Source organism: Furipterus horrens, unplaced genomic scaffold (assembly GCF_987537825.1).
Source record: "Furipterus horrens unplaced genomic scaffold, mFurHor1.1.pri manual_scaffold_12, whole genome shotgun sequence".
NCBI lineage: Eukaryota > Metazoa > Chordata > Mammalia > Chiroptera > Furipteridae > Furipterus > Furipterus horrens.
The window spans coordinates 55614697-55639123 of NW_028327182.1; the positions used below are offsets into that span (position 1 = coordinate 55614697).

Below are 24427 nucleotides of genomic sequence, written 5' to 3' on the forward strand. Positions count from 1 at the left end.
AATGGAGAAGTCAAAGAACTTATATGCATGACCCATGGACATGAACTGGGGGGCGAGGGGGGGCTGCTGAAGGGTAGGAGGGCACTGGGTGGAGGGAGGCAAAGGGGGGGAAATTGGGACAACTGTAATAGCATAATCAACAAAATATACTTTAACAAACAAATAAATAAATCTAAATAGCATGTAAGTATGTCACGCTACTCAATAAATAAATGAACTATTGTGCTATCAGGAAGAATTCCAAGACAATGAATAACATCTCTAAACTGTATTCCAGGGTAGGGGCCTAAATCTCTCTGGTGAAAACCTGCAGTGAAAAGGCCCATCAGATATTACTGACTTTCTCAGTTCACAGTAACAATATATTTTTGAAGTCAGTACAATACAAGGCAGTTTCACATGTCCAAGGAAAGCAGTTTAATTCAAATCAAATCCATTATAGGGAAGCTTAAGTTCAGATTCTTAAAGACATTAGTGGAAAATTAAGTTAATTAACCAAACACTTTATGATAATGTCAACTGAACCTCTGTTAAAAAGAAATCACTATAAAATCATTAAGTACTAGTTTAACAATCCCTTTAACAGTTCATTTGAAAGGCTCAATTGTCCCCTTTGCAGTGCTTGTTGGTGGTTTATTGCAGTTTATTTTTTTAAATTATGTGCCTTTATTGTACTAAAGAAATTCCAACAGAGAAGCACAACCTACTCATTGATGCTAACAACATGACCATTTTTCACATTCCTCCCTTACACAGTCATCCAAAGCACTTAAAATTTCTTAAACTGCTATGAGTTTAGCTAATGTTAAAAACAGAAATGTTTCCATCAACTGGTTCAAAATATAGGTTATTTATTACTTTGTTCAAGGCAAACCTGTTAAAATGAGTAAGATCACACGTAACTTTAACAGTTATGTCCCTTAAAAGCCCCCAATATCATCTTCCTCATTTTCACAATAACATATATACATAATGTAAAAATGTTTTAATTTTGCAAAGGACATCTTTTTCAACCCTATAGAAGGCAATTAAAACGTTCTTCCCTGGGTGTACATTTGATAACACTGCTGCTAAGTGGGACATAATTTTGAACAATATATGGTTGTGTTACACAAAGAAGCCTCCTGGAAACCATGCTCACCCACAATATGTCAACGTATCTTTCCTCACAAAGTGGAACCAAAGACAATCTACAGGAAAAGAGAGAGAGTTTTCAAGAGACAGGCAGAGCAAGTTTTAAAATCCAAAAGAGGGCAAGAAGGCATGAAGCATACACACAATTATAAGCACAATGTGCGAAAGATGACAGAATTGCTTTGATGAGCCCCTTACCAGCACTGGCCCTGGGATCTCTACTTCCACTTCTCCCTGAGATGCATCCTTACGCTGCATGGGGGACTCGATCACCAGCTCCTTTTTGATACTTCTACTACTTTGCCTGCATTTATCAGCCTGCATTCTCAGCTGAAAATACAAGTCAGAAAGTCTGCAACTTGGACAGCTGTGAGTCCCTGGCTGTGCAAGGCACACGCACGCCAGCAGCCAGAGGACGGAAAGGAAGCTAGCTGGCTTCCCAGGCACAAGTGATCAGCCCCGCTGGCTGGGTCTGCAGAGCATGCTGGCGGGGACCAGCCTTCAGGGAGGGGTGTTACTACTGCTCAAAAAATGGGAGGTTCCCTCTCACAGGCCAAAGGAAAACAAATGCTGAACTGTACAATACACAGTGTACTGCCTCTCTGATAAAGACCAGCCTCATTGTATCTGCTCCACACAGGGTGGGCCAGCTGGATGCAAATCAAAATAGTGCAGTGTTTATGTTTAAACAAACAAACAAAAAACAGTCACAGTTAAACTCCTTCATAATTACTTCAAATCCAAGACTTGTGGAGCTGAAGAGATAGCTAGGTCATCTGGGTATTCTAAAATTCTTAGTTCTTAGATGCTTTCCTTCAAATTACGGCTAAACACCAAATGCCTGGCTGATGATCAATGCTAGGAAGAGAAATCGGCAAAAAATTTCAGAGCCTGCACCTCATGGTTGCAGGTGTAAAGAAAGTTTCTACCTGCACGCAAAATTTAGTTTAAGGGTTATCTCATGCTGGAAAAACAAAGTCATCAAACAGTTTCATGGGGAACCATGTATCATGGAAAATGTTCTTATTAACAGAATGTAACTTTAAGTCCATCAACAGGCAGGGTGTCTCTCCCTTCAAGCAGTGTCAGAGCTAGTTGGGAAGGCAAGATGAATAGACAGCATAAGTGAGAGATTATCATAATTAACAGAGATTTACACAAAGCACAGGAAAGTAGCTGAGTCACCATCCCATGGTTCAATGGGGATGGCATCCAGAATGTGTTCTCCCAAAAGCCTATTTTTATTTTCTCCCAATAGTAGTAATTTTTAAATCATTTTAAAATCATCTCTTAGGGAAAAATAAAATAGAAAGGTTATGGGACTTAATTAAAAATTACATGGAAATGGGCATTAAGATGGGATTAAATATTAATCTGCACTTCCTGAGCTGCTGTAGTGCTTCTCCCAGTTAGTTACTCTGCTTATTTTCTTGAAATCAGGGAGGATTTAGTTACAGTAGGTAACAGAAGTAGTATTAGTAAATAAACAGTGGAAATGGCTGTCATTTATCAACAACAGCTGTCATAAGGACGTGAACTAAGGGGTGGTGGGATTGTTGGTTGGAGAGGTGTACTGGGTGGAGGGGAGCAAAGGGGAAAAAAAATTGTGACTACTGTAACAACATAATCAATAAAATATACTTTTAAGAAAAAGTAGGTAACATGGTTATTCCCATTTTACAGATGAGAAAACAGATGCACAGAGATTTTATGTATGTGAAGGTCACACTGCAAGCAATGGCTATATGGATCCAGTGTGCATACGCTTAACCCATGATACCATGCTGAACCTGCTGTCTATTCCAACTATGCCAACTGCTAAAAAGCACAAATAAGTAAAAGTTACTGATCAACAATTAAAAATAAAGGCAGCATCTGGGTTTAATCCCATCAAGATAATTTAGTGAATAAGTAAAAAGGTAAAAATGGCATAGCACAGTACCTGGTACATACTAAGTACTCTTTTAATGGTAACTACTGTTATTGCTGCTGTTGTTATTGCAATGTGAAGAAATTTATCTTAGTCTTGAATTCAGGACTTTGGCTGTGTGACCTAAAATAACAATTCCAACAACTGTGTTGTTACAACACATTACAAAGTGCTTTGGCCATTTAAAATCAATTGATTTTCCCTCTTTGCAGCTGAACTATGACAAATGTCTGCATTCATCGTGAGATGACAAATGCCTTCATTCATCGTGAGATCCCTGTGCTCATGCCATGAGCCAGGCTTCTTCAAGTTGTTCTATATTTTTCAAAAATTTACCAGTGAATTTATATATTTTTTGTAATCAAGGAAAAAACTTGGATTTGGCTCTGAACTTCCAGGCAGCCAGGACAGAAAGGCAAACATGATCAGTTCCATAATTCATATCATCAAAAGAAAACATACCAAGCCGTAATGCAAGTAAATTTTTTAAAGTTTCTCACAGAGAGACATATAAAAGGGGGACTGATTAATGTACTATACAAGGCTCTCAAGATAGTCATAGGAAATGCAACAGCTAAATGCACACAGCTTTCTCACCACCATCTCAGAGCATTATACTTAAATCCAGGATAAAGGAAAGCAATTCTGAGAGCAAGACACATGTAGTCTATCACCTTCAAGTGGGTACAACTTATGGAGGAAGGAAATTCTCACAACCTGGAGGAATGGAGATAGTACTGTGAGCCTTCCCACTACATAACTTCTTAGGCAATGTAAGATGTCCTTGTTATATTCTGCTCATTTAGGACAAACCAACACTTTAGAAATCTGACCGTCAGGGAGTCACATGGTATAGCATTTAACTCCAGAACCTAAATCTCTGAGTAGGATGTAGTTTCTTTAGGGGTTTTATGAGATCAATCTCTGAAGACAAGAGAATGACATCCGGTCACAGCAGTCACAAAAGGAAATGACACCTTTGAAGGACAGGAAACAGATGGCCAAGGTTTCCTTTACACCATTTCAAAGAACATATATGCGCGTACGCTAGACCTATGGATTCAAATCCACAAACATCTACTGAGCTCCTACAACCTAGCAACCTCAAGTTCTTTCATACAGTAGCTTGTTTAACTCGTACAATAACAAACACATCTATGAACATATATTAAGGATATAGAGTTTTACTGTCAAAACAGAATGGAGTAAACCCTGTGGGGAAGTAGGAATACTTCAGGATGGAATGCATGCTTCTGTATGTAGGTTTCAGTTCTCAGATTTTAATAGGCATACAAATTATTATAGAGGCTAGGTACACAAAACCATTAAAACATTATGAGAAATATAGAAGATTCTCTAATGGCAATTTTTTACTATAAGAAAGGCAAACTTCAGACTCTAAAGCCCCCTTCTCCCCCCTCCCACTGTACAAATGAAGTTCCATCACATTCTGAAAAGCAAGAGGCTGAAGGACCCTCTTACCCAGACGACTCCTATGTATGACTTGAGACCCAGTTTAAATAGCATGTTCTCTATGAAACTCCCTTGATCCTCCTAACCAGAATTAATTAACTCCTCTTCTGAACTTTTACTTGCATGTATTTTTGGAGATTTTCACAACCTGCCTTTTATTAAGTTTGTACATGTCACATTCTTTGGTGAGACTGTAAATTCATAAGGGCTGGTACTATATTTACACCAATTTGAATCTCCAGTGTTTTTAATAATGCAAGCACTCAAAACATATTTGCTCAACTTAATGCTTATGTCAGTTTTATGTCACTGGTTATCTTTAGCTTTAAAGTTAAATTTAGTAGTTGTAAAAATATGCAAACATTTTTATTTGTTAATGGCCCAAATTAAGGCAGAAGCATTCAACTGTTCATAAACTAAAACCCAATGGATCATTTACTAATAATTAAAATGTTCCTTTCTCCCAGCTAAGAAAATATTATACTGAATAACTTGCTAGTCATTTTTTGAGACAAAGGTATACTTGGAAACAGTACAACTGAACCTTTAAGAAGTACAAATAAACTTGTTTTTAGCAATGAATTACACAAAATTTGAAACTGCATTTTGCTGTGGCTAACCATACACAGAATAAATATCTCAATTTAATGGAATTTTTTTACTCTATTAGGGGCTCTTGGCATATTAGAAACATATTTAAAATATACCAATTAACTTCAAAGGCACACACATATATGTAGAGAGTTTAGGGTGCATAAGTATCCAGCCACTTAATATGAAAAATAGAGACATTTATTGAAGAAGATATAAGATAATAAGAAACATTGTACACAGGACGCCATCGCCTCAGTCCCCTTCAAAGTAGGCACCTTGGGACCTCACACAGTTCTCATAATCACCATCAGCTGCCCCACAATACTTTCCAGAATCTCATCAACAATCTGAAATCTCTTCCCTTTCAAAGGTGATTTTAGTTATGGTGAAAGCCAGAAGCTTAAGGGCGCCAAATTTGGGCTGTAGCGGGGCTGAGTCACCTGGGTGATTTGATGTTTCACAAAAAAACTCTGCACAAGACCTGATGCATGAATGGGAGCATTGTTCTGATGAAGCTGCCAATCACTAGTCGCCCATAGCTGCAGCCTTCTGAATCATCCAAATAGTTTCCATGGAGGAATGGTCAAGCTTAACACAAAATCTGATGCAGATTCGTTGCTCTACTTGCTCAGTCATCTTGACTGCAACAGCCACATATTATACATGCTCACTGAAAGGCATCTACTGCTCCCACTGACTAGTACAGTAAATTTGTCATTGTTCATGCATGCAGATTCCAGTTCACTCTCCTAGGCTGCCAGGCTACATCGATGTCACGCAAATCATTGTCATTATATTAATGATGGATTTTTTCCTGACAGAACTCATATATGCTTTTAGAGTACATACAAAGTATATTTAAATATATGAAGTACAGATATATATAACACAGATATATTTTGGAATACAGCCTTAAAAATATATCTAAATACTATATATATACAGACACATGTATGGCTCTACTCCAAAATAATCATCCCTTTTCTCTTATTTTGGGAAAATTTGAAACAATAGGTAAAAAATTATTATGAGAAACTGCAAAAAGGAGCAAATGACTAAGTATTTTCCACAGTGTATTATTACTGGTCAGCTTGCTGGCCAAAGAAAAGAAAAAGTGTCAAGAAAATGATCTACCCCTCCGAGAAAAATAAAAACATTGTACATAAGAGGCACAAGAAGCAGAAAACAGAATGGGACAGGACTAGAGTCAGCGCTTGCAGGGAGCAAAATGATAAGTATTATAATTATGTCAGAGACAGGATAGGTGTAGGGATAGGTGAAGATAAGAGACGAGACAAGGTCTCTACATCAGTCCCCTGGAGTCTCTTAGAAGAAGAGACATTCTGAAGAGACATTTCTTAGAAGAAAAATATATTCTGATATAAAGTCTGATGCACACCTAAAATAATCACAGAAATAGAAAACATATTGTTATCTAGTCTAATGTTTCTTAGCTTGGAATCCAGGGCTGAACTTGGGGAGAAAGTGATTCCTGAACCCTCTAAAATTGCATTCAAATTTTTGTAGGCCTGTGACTTTCTTGAGAGACTTTCTGGAATTCATCTAGTTCTTAGAGAAGGGACCAAGTAAAGATCCTACACTCACAGAATAAGGAAACTGAGCTCCAGAGAGAAAAGTTGGAGAATCCCCCAAAGTTATAGGATACAAAGCTCTTCACTTCAGCAGATTCAATTATATTCAAGTAGAGATAACAGCAATTGAAACACCAAGCCCCAGTTAAATGAATAAACATCAGATGGCAGTCAGTAGTGTCAACACCTGCAGGCTACTTGCTTGCTGATGGATGGCCAGGTCAACAAATGGGTTATGGCATGAAGCCCAAGGCCCAGCAAACAACCCAAGGCCAATGAAGTAGAACACCAAAACAGAATAAATAATATAACAAGTAACACTTATATGTTTTGAGAACTTTTAACGACATCGAGAAAATGCCCACAATTCAACACACATACAAGACAAAAAAAATGTTACTTCAGATTACCTCTGGTATATGAGAGTATTACTGACCTTTTTTCTCTAAACTCTTGTTTTCCAAGTTTTCTTCAAAAGCATATATCACTTCTACAGTCAGAAATAAATGAAAATACTGGATCACTACATAGTGGTATAGAAAAAGCTCACACTGTGGTTTTAGCCTCCACTATGCCACTCAACAGCTTTATGATATTACAAGAGTCACTTTGTCTCTCTTGGTCCCACCTTTCTGAGTCCTATAAAACCAAGGACTTAGACCATAAGATCCTTCCAGCTTTACATGTCTATAATATTAACTATTAAAATTTCCCTTACTGATAACATTTGGGGAAAAATATATCACTTCAATGGCATGATAAACATTTCCAAAACATAAGCCCTACTACACACAAAAGAAAACCGCAAAGACTAAACAGTGAGTATATTTCTAAATGTGTCAAATCCACATTTCCAACAGAGCAGAAGAAAAGCTAAGAGGCTGGCAGACAAAAAGAACTAAAGGACATTCTATTGGTAAATAATGGTGTCACAGGGAGCCCTGCTGCCCTCTCTACACAGCTCTAGGGTAAGCCCAGAGTGCTGGGACAGCAGCAGATGAGCCCTAAATAAGGCTCTGTTTTCAGATGAACAAACTAAGGTGGAGAGAGTCATTCTATTTCTAGAGACGGCTCTCTGGTACTGGCTGTGTGAATTTAGGACAGTGACTTTTCCATTCTGGGGGCCACAGTTTCCTCATCCAGAAAACACAAATTATAATATCCACCATTATAATCCTAGCTAGATTCTGCTCATTCCCAAGGCCCAAGTGGATGATGGATCCGTCCCACTGTGTGGAGGAACACTGCCTGCAGCCATGTTCAAGAAGCTTCTCAGTAAAGACAGCCCACTGGTACCAAATACAGCCCCTTTTCCTGCTTCCATTCTTCCATAGCCTCTATCACCATCAGGCATTTTCTGTTATTTTTCTTATTTGTTTAATGTCTACCTAATCACTTAAAAAAAAAAAAAAAGTTCTATGAGGGCACGGATTTTGTTTATTTCATTCACTGTTCTACTCCCAGGTCCTAAAATAGGATAGGTACTCAAAAAACATTTCTTGAGTGGATTTTCTAAAGAGTCAGGATCCTCTCAGGCTGGATACAGAACTTTTACACTAGGGACACCAATAGTTTTTCTTTGAACTGTGAATTTATTTTAATCTCAATAATGACAATTCAGTCAGCAGTGTCAATTATTTGTTTTAGAGATGGAAATTTACAAAGCCAAGGACAACATAATGTGCCTGGGATTTTTCTAAGGAAACAAAACTCCAAGGCTGCTGAGTTATCAATGCCTGGCCTGCCACACAGCCTCAACCTTAACTAGAGCGATCCCAGTATGTTTTATTGCCCCTCAACAGCTTTAAACACTGTGTGTGTGTGTGTGTGTGTGTGTGTGTGTGTGTGTCACATATGAGCTTTATGTACTGTGTACACAGTAGGCAATCCATAAAGATTTGCTTATAGAAAAAATAATGAAACTGCTTCATCTTGGTCTGGTTTCTCAGAGACCCAAGCCTCAAAGGTGTTCACATGGAGCAAAATTTTCTAACGTTGCTCACTACATGACGAATGTTGAGGTTGACATCCAGAGAATACATGCTTGGTGAGAAAAACAATCAAAACCTTTTTTTTAAGCACTAGAGTGCTTCTCTCTAGATAAAATGCCTCACTCAATTAGAACTGGAAGACAAATAAATGTTCATTGTTCCATTTCTCACCATATCTACCTCCCAAAGCAACCTAATGAAAAATGCAAATAACCACCCTCCAAGTTTATAGCTTTTGTAATATCCTTGTTTGTGTATGTTAAATTCACTTACAGCAAATTCCACCAATGTTTATAATATGCAACACCAGTGAACAATCTAGATTTATAGATGATAGAGGTGGGACAAGCTGGCAGAGGTCACACAACTCAACTACTCCCAGGTACCAGAGTTCATGGCCATCAGCTACTTAACATAGGGAAAGAGAAGGTAGGCCTGCAGGAAAATACTGGACACCTACCTTTGCAAAAAGGAAAACACCCTCAGGCTAACAGGGGAAAGTTGGCAAAGAGGGTTGTGGACTCTCCCCTAGCACTTCTGAATTAATTTAGCTTGTATTTAAAAGACAATGATTATTTACAATAATACCAGGTTTCCGAACAATAACTAGGAAGTCCCCTCTTTTAAAAAACATAGAGTATGTCGCTTCCATAAGAAGAACTCATCAGCAACAAAGCTGATGTATCACTTCTCATCCTATTGCCTAAATGAGGCCTTTCACCTCTTCCCAGCTCATTGTGACTGATTCCCTATGTGAAATTTAGAGACTGCCAAGGAACAGAAAAAAAGCCAGACAGTTTGAGGGGACTCAAATGTTATTCCTGAGCAATACATCCTGACACGTCACACTTTCCCCAAGTGACTGTAAAAATGACCTTCTTTATAGATATGCTACAATAAAGGTGACCAGAGTTGGAGATACAGATAGGGTAGATGGGGAGGACAAATGTCAAAAAAGATCATCAAAGCTTCCTTTCTCTTCCCTGTCAAATCAAACCATACACATCATGTAATTTAGAAACCAGCAATGATGGTGGTGGTGACAGACTGTGAAGGAGCTGCAGCCACCTTTGGACCTTTACTAAAAGTTGTTGAATAGTCTAATGTTACTTCTGTTACATTTCTAAAATATTATACATGTGACACAATGGGCTTCTACTTCTCCCTCTCAAACACGGAGAAAAAAACTCTTCCAGGAAACATATGGTTGAAAGAGAGGGTGATGTTTAATCAAGCTCTGAAAACTGAAACACCAGTGGCTATAAATATTCGATAGGCCCATCCATGAAGAGGGGCCAGGTCTAATAGTCCTCTATCAATCCAAAAATAGATTAAATAATTGCAAAATAAACAAGGTTTTAATGTTACACAAAAGTATTTAGGAACTCTCTGGGCACACACTTCTATTGACACTTTGCCAACACCTATATCTAGATCAGTATTTATTTATTGTTTTTGTTTGTTTGTTTTTTACTGTAACTGTCACAGAGGAATCTCAACACAGAAGGGGAGAAGAAAGGGAAGAGAATGAATGACTTGGGGTATGGCAGAGGTGGGCAAGAAAAAACATTTTCCAAGCCCCTACTATGTGATAGGCACTTGACATGCATGCACATTTAACATAGATAAATTTAACCCTTAAAATAAAATATATAATAACACATTATATAATTAGGCATTTTTGCTTCCAAAAATTGTTGTTCTTATAAGTTAAATAGCTTACCCTAAGTTCACAAAGTTATTATACTTTGGAGCTATGTTCCAAAACTAATCTTAAACCTGGTAATTAAATCGATTACTGTATTTTAAGTTTTATTTCTAATAATTTTAACTCCCTTTTGAATGCGTATCTCTTTAGGGGAGCCACAAAGAATATTGGAGGGTTTTCCCACGGCCTGAAAATATTAGAATGAAAGATAACAGGAAATAAAAACCAAAAATTATTATTAATAGTGGTTGTATTTGAAATATGAAACATAGGCATTTATATTCCCTGCTTCCACTCTCCTATATATTTTAAACTTTTCTTAATAAGCACAAATTACTTTAAACGAAACATATTTTTTAACTTTTAAAGCCACTGGGAAATTAAAAAAATAATGTCCACAAAGTAGCTCATGCACATACAGTACATATAATGCTTCCTCCAGGGTTGGGGTCGGGGGTGTACTAAAGCATCCAATTCAGGAACAGAATTTAAGAGAGTGCTAAAAACAATAACTGAGATAAATAAAAATTAATAAAATACTCAAATAAAAATTAAAAATCTATGACAAACGAATCAAAACTTGAAATGAAGATAGAATCATTATTACTGATTATTTTTTTACGCCTCACACTTAAAATTTGGCTCTACTCGGCGTGAACTTACTCTGTTCCAGGCACTGTGATCAGCAGTATATTTTATTTCTCCACCAACTCTGAGATAGGTACTCTTACTTTACAGATGAGAAGACTGAGGCATGGAAGTTAGGGAATTAGTTTAATGTCAACAGAGCTGTTATGTAGATAAACAACTTTAAACAGATTAATACCAGGTCGTTTTTGTTTACCTTGACCATAAAGATAAAATCAAACATCAATTTTTTAAAACTGATCTACAAATGACCAGATCTCCAGATATCAACCACAAACTTGAAAGATTTAAAACTCAAGCTCAACATAATTTTTTTTTCTTAAGAAAATTAAATAATACAGGGTCAATTTGGGCAAAGGCCCCAAACCTCACTCCACTGAAAGCTTTTTTATTTTATTTTATTGTTCACACATATGCAAAACCTTCTCTCAGTTCAAAGAATAGAACAGAGTGAGGGAAAGAAGAAATGCAGAAGTGAAGGCAAGGACTTTCCTCTCATTTTAATCCCCTAAAGGAAGTGTTACAGGGTGAAGAAAGGCCATCCCCAAAATTCCCCACAGCCATTGGGGAATGGACAATGGGACTCAGTGGAGAATAGCCATTTTTCTTAAGAGATGCCTTTGCATATCTATGGCAGGTAGCTAGTGTCTTAGTTATGCAAATGGCCATGGCCTTCCAAGGCAACAAGGAAATAGGAAGGGTTTTGACCACAGAATGCTGAGGAAATAGCTTAGGGACCTGCGCAAGGTTCTGCTAATGGCCAGAAGGGGTCACCACACCCACTGCATCACAGGCCGTGGTCAAGGATTTAAAAATAAGGCAGCAGTCATTTGCAGGGAGAAAGCCATGCAGTCTGAATGAAGGAAGGAGCAGCTATGCAGTTCGTAGGGATAATTCGGCCACACAGCCTGGGCTAGTAAGAAAGCTGGCATGATGCTGTTTTATTTGTGCTGACTTCAGCTGACTCCAAAGTCACTGAGGACTCCACCTTGCAGACCTGGACTTTTGGGCTTTTGGACTTTTGGAACTCAGGACACGCAGAAAGGACTGTTAAACCTGGACTTGAGACTTCTGGCCAAGATGGAGGCATAAACAGACACGCTGCGTCTCCCTCCACAACTAAGAAGGAATATAGTACAACTACCTCAAAACTAGAAACAACCAGAAATTCTAAAAAATCAAACTACATGGAAGTCCAACAAACAAAGATATAAAGAAGAAATACTCATCCAGACAAGCAGAATGGCTGAAGCCAGGGTGGAGAGGATGCGGTGTGGTAGTGGTGGTGGTGGCGAAGGCAGCAGTGGTAGGCCGGTGGGAAGCACAGTTACACGTTTTTAAAAAGTGAGGAGGGACACCTGGGAAGCGTTTCCAGCTCCTCTAGACCTCACAGCTCACGGTCCCAGCACCAGGGAAAATTCGAGCCTCATTGCTTCTGACTGTGCAAACCAGTGGGGGTTGGGGCAGAGGCAGAAACTGCCAGTCTCACAGCAAAGTCTGCTTGTTTAAAGGGGCCCCACAGTCCTAGAACATCCACAGACCCACCCACTTGGAACAATGGCCAGGGCAACAGCTATAAGGGCGCCAGTCCCATACGGAAGTGGGAGAAGTGCCTGGAAAGGGGGCAAGTGCTGGGCAAGTGGCACTGTTCCCTCTCAGACTCCTCCCCCACATACAGCGCCACAACATGGTAAAACAGGTTGCCCTGTACTGATGAGAAACCTAATGCTCCATCCCTTACAATGTAACAGTGTTACGGCTACATAGGCGAGATTGAACACTCTGAAGCGGTGTATAAAGTTAAGCAAAGGATTTTTAATAATGGCCAGGAGTTGGGCAGACCCTGAGCAGGTCTCTAACATGCTCCAACCTACAATGGAGTCTAAACGCTGGGTTTTTATACTGGTGCAGTCTCTTTGTTTCTTCTTTGGCGGGAAACAGCCTTAGGAAGAGGGGGCTGGGCAGGACTGCAGGAATGTCTTGGCAGTAACAGGAACAGAAATTCGCAAGGCTAAAGGTTATCTTCGACGGCAGCATAGCTCTTCAGCCAGGGACGAACTCCCTGTGAGGCAATTTATTTTCAAAGGGCTAGACATTCTGCAAAGCACAACCTTCACAAATGTTATAAACCAGACACAAGCAAGCAAATGGGAGGTGATAGAGGCTGAAGTCCTTTTAGCTTGTAAATCACTAATTGCTATAACACTCCTTCTTACATTCCTTTTTCCAAGGCCTTTTAGCAAGTCCTTGCTACTTCTTACAAAGAACATTTAAAGCCCTTACATACTTACATATTGAAACTTTTTACAGGGAATATTTGGTGCCCCTACAACAGGAGCGACAGCTCTACCTAAGAAATAGAGGTAAACAAACACAGGAGCCTATCAAGATGAGGAGAGAGAGAAGTATGGCCCAAAAGAGGGAACGGATCAAGGTTCCAGTGGGAGAACTAAGTGACAAGCAGATAGCCAACCTAACAGATGTAGAATTCCAAACACTGGTGACAAAGATGCTCACAGGCTTGACAGATATGCTTGAGTACAGCAAATGCATAAGGGAAGAAGTGAAGGCTATGCTAAGAGAAACTAAGGAAAATCCACACAAAACCAATGGGGAAGGGAAGGAAACCGGGGTTCAAATCAATGATTTGGAACATAAGGAAGAAAAAAACGTTCAACCAGTACAGAATGAGGAAACAAGAATTGAAAAAAATGAGAGGCTTGGGAACCTCTGCGACAACTTTAAACGTACCAACATCCGAGTCATGGGGGTGCCAGAAGGAGAAGAGGAAGAGCAAGAAACTGAAAACTTATGTGAAAAAATAATGGAGGAAAACTTCCCAAATTTTGCGAAGAAAGTAGATGTACAAGTACAGGAAGCACGAAGAGTCCCCGGCAAGCTGGACCCAGAGGGGACCACATGAAGACACAACATAATTAAAATGCCAAAGGTGAAAGATAAAGAGAGAATCCTAAAAGCAGCAAGAGAGAAGCAGAGTTGCCTACAAAGAGGTGCCTATAAGATTATCAGCTGATTTCTCAAAAGACACTGCAGGCAAGAAGGGACTGGCAAGCAGTATTCAATGTGATGAAAAGCAAGGACCTACAATCAAGATTACTCTATCCAGCAAAGCTATCATTTAGAATGGAAGGGCAGATGAAGTGCTTTCCAGACAAGGTAAAGCTAAATGAGTTCATCATCACCAAGCCATTATTATATGAAATGTCAAAGGGACTTACTTAAGGAAAAGAAGATCAAAACTATGAACCCTGGAGGATTATCAGCTGGGAGGAGGAATGGGGAGAAACGGGGAAATGGCGCAGGGATTAAGAAGCATAATTGGTTGGTACAAAATAGACAGGGGTAAGTTAAGAATAATATAGGAAGGGGTGAAGCCGAATAACTTATATGTACGACCCACGGACATGAACTAAGAGGAGGTGGGATTGCTGGAGGGAAGGGGGGGTACTGAGCAGAGGGGAGCAAAGGGGGGGGGATTGGAACTGCTGTAACAACATAATCGATAAAATATACTTTAAAAACAAAACAAAAAACTGGACTTCACCATGATCCAGTGCAATATGATGCATGCTTTCCTGGACTATTTTAACCCTTTGAATGTCAACGTCCCTGTGAGCGATGCTGACAAATTTTCCCAAAAGTGCCAGTGACTCTTTTTTCGATGGCTATAAATGTAAATAACAATGGAATAATTCGTATTTTATGTTTTGTTCTCGTTTTTGTACCTCAGGTTATATATTGATATAATTTTTTCTCATGTTGATCCAAATTTTGCATTATGTATGGCACTTAAGGGGATAAGGAGGCTGATGACATTCCAGACTATTATATAGAGGCTGATGACATTGTACCCTACATCCTAAAGGAGAGAGCTGACATAAGAAATTGGGAACTTCTAGGCATATTTTTGGCTTATAGCCTTTTGGGGAACAAGCAAAGTGTTCACAGCCCTCCCCAGGTTGAAATACTGTAAATGAAGACCTGTTTTCCTCACTACAAATTGTTGGGTTTTACACCAAGTCACCACATAAAAGAACCCCATTTTGCTCAGTAAGAGAAGAAAGGAAGAAACAAAGAATAAGACCTGGAGATCTGGCTCCCACAAGTAAGGCAGTCTCTCCATGTGCTACACTGTGATACTCCCCTGTGATAACCCTTTATCCCATGGCCTTCAGGGTAACGAGGCACACAGACATTCCATGGTCACCCCTGCCTTTCTCACCACCGCTGCTCCTAAGCTTTATGTACAAAGAACACTGACTGTATTGCCTCCTCAAGCCTTACCTTCGTGCCTCCAGAAATGCTGTCCATCAACCTGGAATGTTCCCCCTACCACTTCCTGACAGACTTAAGATCTGTCAAATGCCCACTCACCTCTGTACTATACAAACTCCAGGACCCCAACCCTGAACTTCTGAATTGGAATCTTGAGCTCAGACCCAGGGATCTGTATTTTTCATAGCTCCCCAAGTGATACCTATGTTACAGTCTTTCATCTATCTATATCTGAGATTCATGGATCTTAACTTAATAATTTTAAAAATACAAGAACACTCACAATGTTTAAACCCAGATCCAATACAAGGAAACATGGATGGGTTCCCAGGTATGTCTCTGCATAGGTAGGATAGAGATGACTGGATCTAGCTGACAGTTGAAGGTGGGGTGGAAATGAGACCAAAATGTTTACTATCCTCCACAGGACCTTAGCCTTATTGAAAATGCCCGGGCAGGTTTTGACTCATTAATGACTAGTCATTTCTATTTAGCTGGACTTTAGGGAATAACTTAACTTTGTGGCTGGGTTCTTCGACTAGAATTACCCTTCACCCACCTTTCTTGCTCTTTTCTCCCCCACCTCTGCCAAAATAAAATGCCTTTTAAGTCAATAAGACAGGACCTACAAAACAGTACAAGCTTCACATCTCTCAGATATTGTCAAATGTGTGATCATGTAATTAAACACTTGCTTAGCAGGATACTTTCCTAAAGATAATGAAGAACAAAACCAACCCTAGGGTTTTGTTGCCTAGAATCTATTCACAAATATCTCACTTGTTTGCCAGCTGAGTTATAAGATCTCATTCAAGTTCACATTTGTTACCCATATCCCCAATTAAAGCAGTGAAACAATATGTTTAGAGAAAGGCAACATGCATTTCTAAGGGTTTCCTTTCTCCCTGCCATAAGAGAAATGACATGTCAAATTTACATCTGCCATATGCATCCTCCACAATTCATTGCAGTTAGACCAGTAATGAAAAAAACAACCCTACCCAATATTACAGGCTTAATGTACCACTATTTTCTTTTAAATAGAATCTCTTACTCAGAAATACATGTTGGATTACTACAGCTTTTATGAGTTTTCCTAGTCCCTGATTTAGGACTTGAAGAAAAGTCACTAAAATAAAGAAACAAAAAAATATTCAACAAGTTTTGTTGGCAGCATTTTAAAAATGAGACGATGTTAACACTTTCTATATCTCATTTAAATAACTGGCATATCCTACAATATATGTTCATTCATTTAGAGAAAACAAAGGACTTCTAGATTTATTGCAATAGTTAAATCAACTAAAAGTATCAACAGTGCTAGCTCCCCAAAGCTGATATGCAACCTCCAAGTTTCTATTTGTCTGGTGGATACAGGTCCATTAAATGAGAACATGAAACTATCTGATGGTCAAGTTCTTCTCAGCTCAAACTTTCTGCAATTCAGTGATGCATACTAGTTCCACAGTTAATTGGGTTCTTTATCCTTCTGTGTTTAAATTTTTTAATTCTAGTGTTCCATTATCATTTAGTCCCCTTATACTCCCCTTTCCCACTGCAATCACCACACTGTTGTCAATGTCCATGAGTCCTTTTTCATTTTTGCTCAATCCTTCCATCTCCTAACCTCCCCACGCCCCATAGCTGCCATCCTGCTCTCTATCTATGAGTCTGTCTCTATTTTGCTTGTTAGTTCAGTTTGTTTATTAGATTCCACATATGAGTGTAATCATATGGTACTTGTCTTTCTCTGACTGGCTTATTTTACTTAGCATAATGTTCTCCAGGTCCATCCATACTGTCAATAACAGCAAAAATTTTCTTCTTTTTTACGGCCAACTAGTATTCTATTGTGTAAATGTCCCATAGTTGTTTTATCCACTCATCTACTAATGGAGTGCTTCCATATCCTGGTGATTGTAAATAACGCTGCAAATGAAAAAAAAAAGGGCAAAGGACCTGAGTAGACACTTCTCCAAAAACGACATACAGATGACCAATAGACATATAAAAAGATGTTCAACGTCACTAATTGGAGAAATGCAAATTAAAAACACAATGAAATATCATCTCACACCTGTCAGAATAGCTAACATCAATAAATCAACAAACAACAAGTGCTGGCAAGGATGCGGAGAAAGGGAACCCTTTTTCACTGTTGGTGGGAATGCAGACTGGTGCAGCCACTATGGAAAACAGTATGGAGATACCTCAAAAAATTAAAAATGGATCTGCCTTTTAACCCAGCAATTCCACTTCTGGGAATATATCTGAAGGAACCCAAAGCACTAATTCAAAAGAACATAAGCAATAAACACCTTATTTTCATTGCAGCGTTATTTACAATCACTTTATCCTTCTACTGTGACACTAATACTCTGCAACCAGCACTTATTATAAAAGAAAACATTTTAGGAACTTTCACTAAGTAACCAAAAGAGCGAAGATAAATGTTCTTCCATATTTATGCATTAAGGTCCTGCCTGCTCAATCTCTCTGCAAATATTTCTTAAACACAGGGCACTGTGCAAGGACTGAGAGGTAAGTAACACACAGATGAGACGTAAGGAATGCGCAGTACAGTGGGCGAGTAAGATGGAAAGAAGGGACTTCAATACCAACTGTGGCAGGGACCTGCTAGACCTGTACTGTCCAATGTAATACTAATTAATCACATGGGGCTATTGAACTTTTCTCATTTGTCTAGTTTAAGATATGCTCTAAGTGAAGAATACACACTGGATTTCAAAGGCTTTGAAAAAAAGAAAAGAATGTGAAATAACGTATTCATAATTTTTTATTGATTACATGTTGACTAATACTTTGAATATACCATACTAAATAAAATATATTATTAAAATTAATTTCATCTGCTTTTTTTTACTTTTTTTAAATGCAGCTACTAGAAAATGTAAAATTACACATATGACTGGTAATTTTTTTTTTTGGACAATGCTTGGCTAGAATATCCCTAATACTGTTTTTTTTTTGTTTTGTTTTGTTTTTTTCTGGGCAGACAGGAAAGACCACATTACGCAAACTCCTTGCCAGTTGTGTTGAAATTATGTGATCGCATTCTGGCCAAAAGAATTCAAGAAAAATGGGGTAGCAAAGTCCAAAAGCAGTTGTGAAACAATGTACACAATCATCTCACTGCTCGCTTGCTCTTGCTAGCTCTCTCTCTCTCTCTCTGCAGACATTCCACAGGAAGCCTCTGAGGAGGTTCTGGGCAAGAGAGAAGCCATAAATGTAGAAACACTAGTTTCCTAAATCATCACATGACAGACCACCTGATATATACTCAATGACATATTGTCACAAGTGAAAAATAAACACTTACAGTGTTAAGCTATTGCCATTTGCTATAGCAATAAATGTACTTCGATTAATTAATACACTAAGAATGAGTGCTTTGACAGCTGAGATGACTACCTGCTCAAGAATTGTCAGAATAAGTTTCAAAGATAAGGTGCCATGTAAGAGGTGTCTAAATGTGGTGGTTCTCAAACTCCATTGCTCAGAATCACTCAGAGAGCTTGTAAAGGCACAGACTGCTGGGCTCTCTTGTAATTCTCTCTAGGATGACCCAACTAGGGAGGGAGGTCTGTGTGACAGTGCTGACCCTCTAAGGGTACCAGGTCTCCCACCCACCCACCCCCACCCAACCTCACCTTGCATCCCTCCTCTGAGCAGCCATCAGCCTCCTTTCCCCCAGTCCCTCAAATGCAGTAGGTCTGGAGTGCAGCTGAGAATCTGTATCACTAACAAGCGCTCAATGTGCTGCTGCTGCTGATGCTGCTAATCCAAGGAGCAACACTTCATTAAAGGATGAGAAATATTTTGTAAAGCAGTGAAGAGAACAAAGGCATTCCAGGAAAAAGGAAATCTCACATATACAAAAGTTTGGAAGGTTGGAAGAACATGGTATGTCTGAGGAATAGCAAGATTTTTGGTAAAGAAGCTCCACAGGGGCTGGGAAAGGAGTTTGGGGAGAAAAGAAAGGTAGGCTGGTATTCAGCAGTTAAGAGTTTGAATTCTGCCTCTTCAATGAAAACTTTGAAGCAGAACTTTCATTTCCACAGCATATGGAATTCATAAATATGAATTCTTACTAATTCATAACTTAATATTTCAATTACCAACAAAATTCCTGGGGAAATGATAGGGGTACAGTATGGTAACTTGATCATAATGGACCAAGTGAGGGACTCCAAAATCATAATTCTTGGATCAACTACCAATTTATTATAATCTTGTTATGTGACTTGCAAAACAATTCAATTGCTACATTTGTGCAGAGTAATACTTACCTTCAATCTACTTCACAGAAACCTTGGGAGATTAGATGTGGAAATAAAAAGAAATCTGTTCCTAGAAAAATGTATATAATTTACATTCAAAGAGTTTCTATTATTTTAACCAGGTACTGTTCAACCTGGTAAGATACAAATGGCTAATTACTTTGAAGAGAAATAATCAGAACTGATAAACACCATGATGGAAGACAGATGGGTTTGTGATGGGTAAGGAAGGCAGGGACTATGAAGAACACCATGACTTTCACTAGAAATCCTTTCCAGTAGAATTCTAAGTGTCCTCCTTCCACTTTTCAGGACAGACCAAAAAAAAAAGAAGCAGTTCCCAACTTATTCAACTAGATTAAAAGCCAGATATTCGTGTCTTCTGAGTAGCTGTGAACAAGATTCTATGAAATTATAGCCTAGTTTATGACTATACCAAAGTTCCATCCCTACTACACATGTTTATATGAGGTCTCTCTGTGGAAAGTCCAGCCATTGTTAATATAGCGAGAATGGTTTGCGCAACAGCGATGTAACCTGGCAGCCAAGAAAAGTGGACTGGAATGTGCATGCATTAACAATGACAACTTTACTCTACTAGTCCATGGGAGCAGTAGATGCCATTGACTGGGCATGTGTAATGTTTAGTCACTGCATTCAAAATGATTCAGCAAGTACAGCAACGAATCTGCACCAAGTTTTACATTAAGCTTAAGCATTCCTTCACAGAAACTATTTGGATGATTCAGAAGGCAACTGATGATTGGCAGATTCATCACAACAATGCACCCGCTCTCGCAGTGTTTTCTAGTGAAACATCAACTCACCCAGGTGACTCAGCACCCTGCTACAGTCCACATTTGGTGCCCTGCAACTTCTGGCTTTTGCCAAAACTAAAATCATCTTTGAAAAGGAAGAGATTTCAGACCATCAATGAGATTCAGGAAAATATGACAGCGCAGCTGATGGTGACTGGAAGAACTGCATGAGGTCCCAAGGTGCCTACTTTGAAGGGGACTGAAGTGTCATTGTCCGATGTACAATGTTTCTTGTATTTTCTTCAATAAATGTTGCTACATATTTTTCATATTACATGGCTGTATACTTTCTGTATAGACCTCATATACAGGCACCATAACAAGTAAATGGTGAAAATAAGTTGCTAGGTAGGTGCAAGATGCTGAAACAGGCATGCTAATTGTACTGTATCCAAATGAATGCTGGAGAAAAAATTTAGTGTTTTACTTTCTAATGACATAAAGAGGAAGGCTTCTGTTTGAGCTAATATATTCTTTGCCCAATATGGCAACTTAATGGTCCCTTTATGATCATTTAGAGGGAAAAGAAAGTGATCAAAATAGTTTGCTTTTAAAAAGCTTATTAAATGTCTTCTCTCACCATATTAGAATTAGATGAATGATACATGGAATTGCTTATGTCAAAAAAATCAAGGAAGTAAACTGGTTTTACGTCAAAGAGAAAAAAGTTTATGCTATTTCTTTCAACAACATACTTTAATTAATTTTGGGGGGGGCGACCCCCGCTCTGTAACAATTTCCCCCTCTCAGACTTAAGACCCTTTATAATCTTATAAAAGGCAATGGGTGAAGGTCTCATGCTCCTCTAACTGCTTCAAGCTGGACATGGTCATCATCCTACCTACCCTTGGGTCCAGAAACCCATAATAAGTATGGGGGTGGGGAGGGAGGATGGCCTCCCCACATGGGGAAGGATCTTGCAGACTCCAGGTCAGTTGGCTGTCCCTGGACAATGGCATGCTTGGTTTAATAGGCTGGCATCCTTGTTGTGTTCTGGAGGCAACAGATTTGGCAACAGGGTTAAAAGGCATCATTAAATCCATAACTACTAGATGACAAAAGTCAGGGATTAATTTTTCAATGTCCTCCATTAGGGGAAAAAAAAGGCTTCTTTGGAGGAAGGTGTGCAAGACACGTCACACCTGTCCAAAGCCCTTTTGCCCACTATACTTAGTTTGGGCTGAGGGGAATATTTTAGGTTTTCCCCCCTCTCAGGCCTCTGGGCCCTTTCTGTCCAAGCCATTAGGATAGAAAAGAGAATCCAGTTTTAAAGTGAAGCCCACAGACCACCCCATGCTTCACCAACCCAACCACTTAGTTCAGCCAAACCATTGAGTCGCAGGAGGCAGCGATGCAGACAGGATTAAGTGAGGCCAATATGTACAGACAATCACTCAGGTAATGAGATCATAGGCTTATGCCTTATGAAAACACAACACACAACAAACATACTTTTTTGATAGGCTTCCTTCACATACAACTCTGTAAAAGAAGTGCTACATATATTATCAATTTATTTTTATCAGGGCACTGTCATTTGTTTTGCCAAGTAATAATACTAAACTATAAAACCCAACAACAAAAAAATCAAAATATTAATCATTACCATTGTTTTCTAAAGAAAGGCTATTAAAGTACACACACATATACATACTTGAAACTAGGAATGGCAAGCTTAGAATTGTTTTTAAAAGTTCTTAAGTCTTTAAAAGTTCACCACATTTTCCTCATTCTCACACAGATCAAAAACTCATGGGAATCGATGGGTGATCACCCAGCTACTTGCAAAGTGGGTTTGAGTTAGGTCTTAAAGAATAATTAAGAGTTGAATTGGTGCTGCAAGCATTTTTGTTTTTTATGTTTAACAGACTTCATTTGCTTCAGAGAAGTCCAAAATGAAATGTGTACCATAGTTGGAGGGTTGTTGGCAAGAGTCCCAACAGAAGCTGGGGCAAGCACACTATCTCCTACAATGGAAGTTCTCATGTAGTTGGACACTGTCTTCTGCCTTTGTTGCTCTTGTTTTGAGCACTCACTCTTCAGACTACAGATTTAACCTGAAGCATCAGATATTCTAATCCAATGGTTTCAACTATAGTTGATTTGCCACAGGACATTTGGTAATATCTGGAGACATTTTTGGTTGTCACAACTTGTAGATTCTGCTAACCATCTTACAATGCACCGGGCAGCCTCCTACAACAAAGAATTATCCAGCCCAAAATGTTAATAGTGTTAAGACAGAAAAACCCTGTATCAGTACTATTAGAGAAGAAATCAACACTGTCCTCAAATGTATAAATCTTCTTCTCAAACAACAACAAAAAATGTCCAAAGAGTGCAGTGTATTCATCCTATAATTTTATTTATATATAATCAATCTGGCTCAGATTTCTAACTAAAGCTTTGTTAGTCACTGAGCAAGATTTAATTAGAGTTGCTTTCCCTAACAATTCTAAAGAGAACCTCTCTCAAGGGCTTTGATAACATGTCTCCCATTGACCACTAGATTCCTATTTGCCACACCTGAAATGAAAGCAGGCTGGTAACAATGTGAAATAAGGTTTGTCTTTAAAACTACCCACTTCTCTAACATCCTTCAGCATTCTCGCAATACTTTCTTGCTTCACTCCATCCACAAGCACCCACCTCTCTGTCCTCAGATTATTTTCCAGGGTTTGCCACACTCAGCTTTCACTGTTTCTTCCTAGGAATTAACTTTCTCTCTCTTAGTGCTTTGATTCATTTACAGCTGATCAGAACTAGATGTTAAGTCCTGAGTTCACAGGAACACTCCAAAGGCCCTCTGATTTAGTTTTCTTCTATACAGTGGCTCTAGTAGTGCTTAGTTGTCTTCAACTTCATTCAAAACAATTCTGTTAGATGGTATTGTGACAGCTGTCATGTCAGCATGCACTAAAAAAAAAAATCAAAATTGGTAAATTTTTGTGTAGCCATTTTAATACTGAAAATGGAAGAAGATACACTACATTTTCGCCACATTATGCTTTATTATTTCAAGAAAGGTAAAAATGCAACTGACATGCAACAAAAGATTTATGCAAGGTATTGAAAAGGTGCTATGACTGATCGAACGTGTCAAAAGCGGTTTGTGAAATTTCTTGGTACTATTGACATTTTGGCCAAATAATTCTTTGTTATGAAGCTGTCTTATGCACTGGAAGATGTTCAGCAGTATCCCTGGCCTCTACTCACTAGAAGCCAATAGTGAAAGATAGCCAATATACTCAAAATATCCAAATCAATAAAGTCATTGGTGAAAATGAAAAACATACCTTTTATTTTATGGAAAAAACTAAATGGACTTTTTGGCCAACCCAATATATAAATCATCTAACTATAGATAACAGGGTGGATAGGAAGTCAGGGCTATGCATCAACTCCCCCTTTTACTTTTATGATAAGAAGAAGACCTAACCCAAACTCAGTTTGGCACTAGACTCTCATACACTGTATATTTCAGAAATAAATAGCCAAAGTGTTCTCACAAAACCAAGGGTAGAAATTCTCTTGAGTTCCTTCAACATCTTTACAACTAATTAATCTTGTTCACAGGCTCAGAGAGTAGGTATGTGGCCTAAAACAAGGTTCATAGGAGCAGCTTAGAAACCACCCCCCAACACACACACACACAAAAGTGGCCAAGGAAAAGAAAACAATACAACTTATTTTTAATAAGAAAAGTAAAAATAGTTTTAAGTTTTGTTGTTGTCTTTTTTTAGTTCATTTCCCAATAAAAGGAATTCTTAAATGATGAACTCTCTTGCTTGTGGCAAGATCATTTGGCCTTCTACTGAATTCTCTAATTGCCTGCCTACAGACAAGTGCAGTCCTAAATCCTATCCTCAGTGTTTCTTTCTTTTTTTTTTTTTTTATGTTCTTTTTTAACAAAGGGTGATTAGAAATAACAATGAAAAGTTT

At 38.6% G+C, this 24427-nt stretch overlaps 1 protein-coding gene across 17 annotated transcripts in view; it reads right to left on the minus strand.

Moving 5' to 3' along the window:
* DOCK9 (dedicator of cytokinesis 9) overlaps positions 1–24427 on the minus strand; it is a 360039-nt gene that overhangs the window by 217173 nt on the left and 118439 nt on the right. For 7 of the 17 annotated variants that reach the window (XM_090258026.1, XM_090258023.1, XM_090258015.1 and 4 more), the window contains exon 1: positions 1333–1570. The exons of the other annotated variants lie outside the window; for them this stretch is intronic. In XM_090258026.1, coding sequence (XP_090114152.1) covers positions 1333–1458 — 126 coding nt within the window. In that variant the 5' untranslated portion in view covers positions 1459–1570. Of the gene's footprint in view, positions 1–1332; positions 1571–24427 lie in introns of those variants that run through there. 17 annotated transcript variants of the gene reach the window in all.